General features: G+C 48.3%; 1 protein-coding gene and 1 long non-coding RNA gene across 2 annotated transcripts; both read right to left on the bottom strand.

Moving 5' to 3' along the window:
• Positions 1–850: 850 nt before the first annotated feature.
• LOC136464718 (uncharacterized) lies at positions 851–3,427 on the bottom strand. The gene is made up of 2 exons (XM_066463672.1): positions 1,409–3,427; positions 851–1,324 (listed from the first exon to the last, which is right to left on the bottom strand). The coding sequence occupies exons 1-2, from the start codon at positions 3,425–3,427 to the stop codon at positions 1,001–1,003; spliced, it is 2,343 nt and encodes a 780-aa protein (XP_066319769.1). The 3' UTR covers positions 851–1,000.
• A 2,963-nt stretch (positions 3,428–6,390) lies between these two features.
• Positions 6,391–8,381, bottom strand: LOC136464717 (uncharacterized). Its single transcript, XR_010761254.1, has 6 exons — positions 8,221–8,381; positions 7,928–8,137; positions 7,665–7,838; positions 7,200–7,590; positions 6,912–7,112; positions 6,391–6,616 (listed from the first exon to the last, which is right to left on the bottom strand). It is a non-coding gene; the product is annotated as an uncharacterized lncRNA (long non-coding RNA).
• Positions 8,382–8,442: the final 61 nt, after the last annotated feature.

The following is an 8,442-nucleotide window of genomic DNA, read 5'->3' as shown; positions in this document are numbered from 1 at the left end:
GGAGCGGAGGTACTGTTCCTCGTCTGAAAAACGTCGGGCTGGCTGGCTGAACTGGTACTGACGAGTGATACATTTGGTGGGAAAGGAGGAAAGTAACCCACGGAGATCCTATACAGAATCCTCATAGTGCGGCTTTGGACATTGCTACTTTCGCAAATAATTACATGAGGTCGATGCAAAAGGGTTCAAGGGAACGCCGAGGATAGAAGAAACCACCAGCGGGAAACTCATGATAAACATAGATGCTGCGTTTGAGTCAGGCAATGGAAGCACAGATGTGGTCATCAGGGACTCAGGAGGAGGTTTCAAAGAGGCGGCAAATAAACCTCTCCCTTAAGTGCTTGATGCTCAAATGGCTGGAACGTATGCGTTGAAGGAAGGACTGATGTTGGCGCAACATTTGGGCTGCAGCAGGTTTATGCATGGTACAATCTGATTGCTTAGAGGTGGTCGAAACAATAAAGGATGGGTGATTTTTGGCAACAGCATGAGCTCCTATCTTTGATGAATGCTATGAATTATGGAAGGATTTCGCAGAAGTCTCCATTGAGCACTGTAATAGAGAAGCCAACAACGCTGCTCATGAATTAGCTCGGCAAGCGTTTGTGTCTAAAGAGCCTTGTATTTGGGTCGATGAACCCCCTAACTATATCTTTTATCTTTTAGCAAACGATGTAACATTTTTCTCAGATGAATATAGCTCGCCGAGAAGGCTTTGTGAAAAGAAGAAGAAGAAATGGTACATCCAGCAGTAGACACCGGTATCACACAAGACAGCAAATGAAACACACTGAATCAGACTCAGGGAATGAGCTTTATTAGGCAAGGCAAGGCAACAAACAAACCGGCCAGTAGTTGGATCGTAGAACGCTAGCTAGAAATTAAACAAACAAGCAAACAAACAGTAGAATTGATATATAAAATCATGGCATCGGCGATCGAAGTGAAGCATCTGGAGGATTGAATTAATTTCCAAACCAGCTAGTGGTGGGGGCATCGATCAGGGTGTTGGTTCCTTGTCGTCGCCCTCCACCTCCAGCATCTGAAGCTTGTCGGCCAGGGTCTTGGCACCCTTGAGCGAGAGGACGAGCCAGACGTAGGAGAGGAACTCACCACCTTCACCCAAGCTCTTAGCGTGCAGGTAGCCCCTGCACATGCTGGCGGAGTAGAAGAGCATGCCCAGCCACACCCGGTACATCACCCTCCAGCGCGTGGACGGTTCAAGTTTCATCAGCTCCTTTGCGAGCCCGCATGCCTCGGGGATGTGGAAGAAAGATTTTTTTACCTCCTTGTCTTCAGCTTTACTCTCGATGGGCACCTGCAACTGCAAGTGGAAAAAGATTTTACCTCCTTGGTCTTCAGCTTTATTTATTACCAATGGGCATCTGCAAGTGGAAAAAGATTTTACCTCCTTGTGTTCATCTTTATTACCAATGGGCACCTGCAAGAAACGTGCCTCTTCCCCGTCGTCGATGATCTTGATCAGGTCGCCTTTGCTGAGTGGCTTGCCGCTGTTATCATCCATGGTGAGGCCCAAGATGGTCTCGAATTCATCCATGGCTTCACTGACCAGGTGCTGCCTGCTGCCGGTGAGCAGCATGTCCGGGTGGGAATTCAGCAGCCGAGCCATGTAGCTGGATATTGCCTCCGTGCACTTGGTGCGAAGCAAGTGTAGTGGGTCTTCTTGGTCTTCCTCGCCGTTGGCGGGACCGGGAGCGGGAGGAGCAGCTTCCACGCGGAAGCAGAGGTCGGTGGCGATGTGCCAGACGAGGACGCTCCTGTCGAACGACCCACGCAGGGTGCTCCGTATCTTGGGGCCGCACACCTTCTGCTGCTCCTCACTTAGAGCCCAGTTGGCCGCCGCCGCGCCCGGGCTGCTGCTCTGCCGTCTCGAATCTGCTCTGACGACCGTCGAGTCGTCTTGCCTTTGGCGTGGGGAGGGCTCCTGCTTCTGACTACCGCAGATTTTTATCTCGACACCACCTGCTGCTGCTGCCTCTTCATGGTCCGCCGGCAGCTCAGCAGTGCCGCCTGATGGTGCGTCGTATGGCACCGTGAAGACCCTGTAATTGGCAAGGTCGCGGCCCTGTGCATCCACCAGATCTGCAAGGACCATCTCCGACACATTCTTGTACAGTTTTTTGTCGTCTTGACCGCCGGCTTTGCAGTTGCAGTAGTCGAAGTACTCTTCCTTGCAGCCCAGGCTGGTGGCACACTTGACCAGCCACCCAATGGCCTTCTGCCTCCGCCGGAGAACCGCTTCCATGAGGTTGTAGCCTGGTACCGTCTCGCACAGCGCCGGGACACTTGTTGCAGACATCGCCCGGTACAGGAGCTGACGGATGAACACCGCAAAGACATCCAGCGCGGCGGTGAGGCACAGGAGGATGTATGTGATCTTCACGTCGGTGCGGTCGTACACATCCTTGTGGCTCGTCGCAAACAGCGCGAGGGCGGCGATGTGCAGGATCGGCACCACCAGCACATGGTAAACCAGGTATGTGCGAGTGAAAACCAAATTAGCTCTGGTATATATGAGCCCAAACGCGCCGCGCAGCCAGCGCTTGAGTTCCTTCTCCGCCTTTGTGCTCAGAGGCCGAAGAACATCCTGGACATTTCCAGCCCTGCCTCGTTGCACAAGGTCATCGGCAGCAGCTGACAGCGACATGTCCGAGAGCACCATATAGACTTTATCTGCGTCCGACAAGCCCACATCCTTGTTGCTCGACTCGGTGGAGAAGCAATAGTCGTACCAACTCACACCTCCAGGCAGGTTACTCTTCTCGCCGGACTTGAAGCTGTTGTACCAATCGGAGAACAGAAGATCGTCCAAGTACACCGCCAATCTTGTACGCTTCTGTGTTCCTTGTATCGTCGCCGACACAGATGCCAATCTATTAATGCTGGCTTTCTTGAGGGCCCATGGCTTCTCACTGAAACTGACCACCCCAATGATGAAGAGCAGGATCGCTGATGCCAGTAGCTTCCAGTCGCTGGGGTTATGCCACGACTTGTAGAAGGCGTACATGGCAACCGCGACCTGAGACACAAGGGTCACGGTGTGCCTTGTCCACAGCTCATTGTCTTCGATGGTGTAGGCAGTCAGCTCCTCCTGCCCGCCGAGATGGATGAGCAGGACAGGAGCCCATAGGACCTCCAGGGTAGTCGCCTTATATTTCGCGGTGCCTTCACAGCTAATGCTGCTCGCCCTGGCGTGACGGTTGAAGAGGGTGGCCAGCGCATAGATGGCCAGAGCATCGCTGCTAATGTATGCAAGCCAGATGCACAGCCTGAAGCAGGGCCGGACGGTGTACTTGCGCATGGGGGCGGCCACCATCAGAAACCATTGAAGGCCGAGGCTGCCGAGGACGAGGATGCGCAGCTGCCACTTGTCCCACCATCCCACAACACTCCACACATCAAACATCTCCCCCTCTCTCTCTCACTCTCTGTGTGTGTGTTTTTCTATTTCTAACGTGTCTTTGTGTAGTATCACAATGAATCGGCATGCAAGGGCACAGGTCGTCTAGTAGTGTGCAATGGCCGCGGCTGCCTCCCGATTAGTACTATTAACTTAGGAACCCTTAGCCTCGGATTAACTTGTTCCATACATTTGGGAACCCTTTAGCTTTACTAAACGCATGCACTTTAGTTGTCATGTAGTAGTAGCATTTCATTTCTACCATTCTGATTGGGCGCCACGTTATCAAAGGCACAAAGGAAAAGAAAAGAAAAAGAAAAAGAAACGAAAAAGACAAAGTCGGCAGGCTAGCTGTATGTACGATGTTGCACCTTTTGTTGCATCCCAGGCTCCCAGCCTCTAACGGTCTAACCTTTGCGTGTCCATGATGATATTCCAAGGTCTCAAGTGCTACGGCAGCCCCTATGCAGGCGCTAGTGGTCGGTCTCAATCAGAAGTTTGCTGCCATGTACTGCTCTCTTAGTTTCAAAATAAGTGTCAGTACCGGTTAAACTTTCTTAAATTTAACTAGATTTATAAAAATTGTTAGCAAAATATTTATATCTTTAAATAAATTTATTATAAAAATAGATTCAATGATCTATCTAATGATATTAATTATGTACTATAAATATTAGTATTTCTTATATATATTTGGTCAAAAGTTAAAAACATTTGATTTCTCGGAAGCCAGAAAGACACTTATTTTGAAATTGAGGAAGTTGGTAAAGAATGGCTGAAGATTTTTTTTCCTACGCTAGGCTACGTTGCTTTATTTATTGTTGATCTCACCATTTTCTCTCTCTATATATAGAAGCATGGCCTTTGCTCTCTCACAGCACATCTCAGCTTTTCCTCCAGAAGTACTGGTTTGTGTCTTTTGCCGGTTGGAGCATTTGTAGCCTCCACACACTACCAGAATCCAGAGATTTCGTGAGTGCAAAACACGTCACGAAATATGGTTTTACTCTCACGAAAATAATGCTTGAGGGTACACCGTCATGCATAGACACACGAAAATACCATTTTCATGAGAGTTCACCGCCACAAATTCTTTTCGTGGCGGGAGTCCGCGTGACGGCCACCCTCATGAAAATAACGTGGCCTCCAGGTTTGCATATGTTTTCATGACGGTTTTTTCGCGGTATTTCATGGGAGGTCACCGTCATGAAATAATTTCGTGAGAGTTTGGTATTTCGTTTGAGTCACCGCCATGAAATAGATTTCGTGAGAGTTTGATATTTCGGAGAGTTACCATCATGAAATAGATTTCGTGAGAGGACACCATCACGAAAACAAGTTATTTCATGGCAGTAAACCTCCATGAAAATTACCAACACAACTGAGGGTTAAATTTTGCACATATATAAAGCCAAATCTCGTTCCAACACATCATATCCATGAGTAATTCCCAACTGTTACATTAAAAGGATAATGTCATGTGTACAAACATACACCTACACTAAGTCATAAGCGCTAGGCATCCACTTAAGTTGTGAACAATGCCTTGGATAAACAACTAGTGCACATAAACCTACATGTAATTTCCAGTTCATGATGGCAGCTGCAAAGTCATTCCAGGTAATTTTCCCAAGGCCTTCAACCTGTAGCATTTGCTGAGAATTAACAAACCAGGCACGAGGACGATCACATAAATACAACTGTATGACTTGTCATATGAGTTACGGTTCTACTAAGAAATATATAGATTGTTCGATTGTGACTTGACAGGACTTAAGCTAAATTCAGTGGCGAAAGCACACTTCAAAATCACATAAAGCAGTGGAAAGGGCAAACTGAGAACGGATTTTGGCCATGCTAAAATAGATTCTTGGTCATGCTCTAATCGTGTACTCCAAGCACAAGAACCATCCATCTGATAGCACATTATAGGCATGACTAATTCCACCAGCAGCTGTAAACAGCAAACACTTGTGAGTAAAACTGAAAATCTTTCATTTGTGTACCTTGTTGGCAAGCATCTGATGCAGCACCCTCACAACCCGCACGCCGGCGAAGTGCCTGACAAAATGCACTGGGTTGTGCCCGTCCCGCGTGCACTGGTAGTGCCTTGCACCAAAATAGAACAGCCATATGGAAAAGAAATTCCTGAAAGGCTTGCTGTGCTCCTCTCTACACTACTGGAGACGGCCTCTTTGCCGAGGACCTGAGGCGGCAAATGCCCATTAACCCTTGGCAAAGGCTTTGCCGAGGGCGGCCCTCGGCAAAGAGCTCTCGGGGAATTTTGAGTCGACGAAGAGGGTCTTTGCCGAGGGCCCTTTATCGGGCACTCGGCAAAGCCTTTGCCGAGGGCTGGAGCGGCACTCGGCAAAGAAAAGCAGCCGTTACGACGCCGGCGCCTGGGACGGAGTCTTTGCCGAGGGCCGTCTCCGGGGGCCCTCGGCAAAGAATTATTCTTTTTTTTTGAAAAATCTTTGCCGAGGGCTTCCAACCATGGCCATAGGCAAAGAAATGTGCACAATTTTTTCAAAAAATCTTTGCCGAGGGCAATGGGACGGCCCTCGGCAAAGAATTATTCTTTTTTTTTTGAAAAATCTTTGCCGAGGGCTTCCACGCAGGCCCTCGGCAAAGAAATTTTATTTTTTTTAAAAAAAAGTCTTTGCCGAGGGCCTCCAACCATGGCCCTCGGCAAAGAAATGTTGCAGAAATTTTATTTTTTTAAAAAAAAATCTTTGCCGAGGGCAATGGGACGGCTCTCGGCAAAGGACCCTTCTTTGCCGAGGGCCTTGGTCATTGCCCTCGGCAAAGAGGCAGAAATTTAATTTTTTGTTTTGTTTTTTGCATTACATCAACACAAGCATTTTATGTATATACATATATATATATATGAACCATCACATATATATATCACACAGAACCCATTTTCTCATAATATATCACAACCATAATCGTGAACCACAAATCACAATATATTACAACGACAAGTCACATGTTCATCATCATTCACATGTTTATTACGACAAGTTCATGAAATCCAAGCACAAGTCAGAACCATAAACCACAAATATTATAATAAAGTCCAACCACATCACCTAGCACTAGTCCTCATCAAGGTAGCCTATGAGACGGTGGTGAAGGAAAGGCAGGATCAGCCGGTGACGCACTACCGGGATGATTGGAACCCGTGGACGGAGGCTGCACAAAGGAGCAGAGATTGCATGTGTGAGTAATCCGGGAAAACAGTTTTGGAACTTAGAGATTGCATCTAGTAATCTAGGAATACAAAAAGATTAGACTCAATTGAAAATTTCGGCAGCACCTCCCCTGCATGGGGAGGTTTCCAAAACCTACAAGAAACAACGGCACGAATGCCGACATCCACAACGTCACGAACGCCGACATCCACAACGGCACGAACGCCGACATCCACAACGACACGAAGGCCGACATACATGCAAAGCACAAGCGAAAAGTGAACTTTCATACTTACAGGAGTAGCTGCAGGAGTAGGAGGTGGAGGAGCTGAAAACTACACAGGTACACCCGATGCTTGTCCAAGACTTTGCATGATCACCATCATCTCCGCCATCTGCTTCTGCGCGGCCTCGAACGTGACCTGCTGGGCCTGCAGCTGTGCGGTCAGTTCTGCGTTCTGCTCTTGACTTTGCCTTTTTGTTTCTTCCAGCTCGGCCTGCAATATTTCACTCCAATGTATCAGTAATGCAAATCTAATTTAGGTGTGTAAATATCAACGTACGACGAGTAAAACAGGAATTACCTGGAGTGCCTAGACCTGCTACAGTGCTGGAGAAGGCCATGAGCGTATGGGCTGGCTGGAGCTTGTGCTCCGTGCTCGGATAGCGTCGAGGGAGGGAACAGTGGTGAAGTCGATGGCGCCGTCTGCAATCCACAGCCGCCCGTGCTTCTTGCCTCCTCCGAGCCTCATGATCGTCTCTGCATCAATGGGCTGAGTGCGCACATTGTAATCTTCCCCATAGATCTCCCTTACCGAGGACGTGTACTTTTGGACTTTAGTGTACACGTTCGGGTCGAAGTACACCTGGGGGCGGGGCAGCTGGGTCGAAGGAGACAGAGGACGACGCCCTGCCCATATGGGACATAGCCCACGCAGAGAACTCCAAGACCTCCTCACCTGGGTGCGCAGCCTCCTGCGAGAAAGACGGGAAGATGGTGAGAAATCAAGCAGAATTGAGCATCAAAATAAATGAAAGAAATCACTTACGTATGCTTGTTTGTATCCGGGGAGGCTGCGTCTGCCTTGATGGTGAGTTGGACCTTGCCTCATCAGACGCTGTTCCTGCTGTCTCTCGTGTGTGTTAACAAAGTCCTGTGATAACCACTTGTCCACGATCATGGCCCAGCACTCGGGATACGATCGGCACCACCAGGGAATCACCTACAAGTCATCGAGTATTTGACATATAAGAAGATGAAATTGAACCTACTTAATATCAAAACAAATTATTATGAATGTTATTCGCCTACCTCAAGGTACTGGTCCCGGGTCAACGTAATCAGTCTTGCTTGAGGCTTGGGGAGGGACTGCTTAAGTACCGACCTGTAGTAGTCTATGTGGGCTTGGACGCGCCCATGGTGGTGCATCTCGGTGACGTACTTCCTACAAGCTGCGACAGCCGCCCGATCCGCCTGGGCCTCAAGTCCTTCTTCGGCCTTGAAACATTTCTGCATACAAAACTGATGTATCCATTCATTATTTCAATAAAACATTTAACCAATGAATGAGATGTATTAAGCAATGTTGTGCGAGAGAAACTTACCCAAAACTCCGCCAATACCCGCTCCTGCTTGTTGCGGTAAGTGTCATCTGTGACCAGCGCGTACTTGTCCTAGTTGGAGGCCCAAATTTTAAAATTGAGTTTTAAATAATGTATTATAGCACCACAAAAAAACTGGGTTAAAAAAACCAAAAAAAAAAATCTTTGCCGAGGGCCTAGTCTGGCCCTCGGCAAAGGGCCTGGCCAATGGCCCTCGGCAAAGAA

Source organism: Miscanthus floridulus, chromosome 7 (assembly GCF_019320115.1).
Source record: "Miscanthus floridulus cultivar M001 chromosome 7, ASM1932011v1, whole genome shotgun sequence".
Lineage (NCBI taxonomy): Eukaryota > Viridiplantae > Streptophyta > Magnoliopsida > Poales > Poaceae > Miscanthus > Miscanthus floridulus.
The sequence above is the reverse complement of the archived record's forward strand: the minus strand, read 5'-3'. Positions and strand labels throughout refer to the sequence as shown.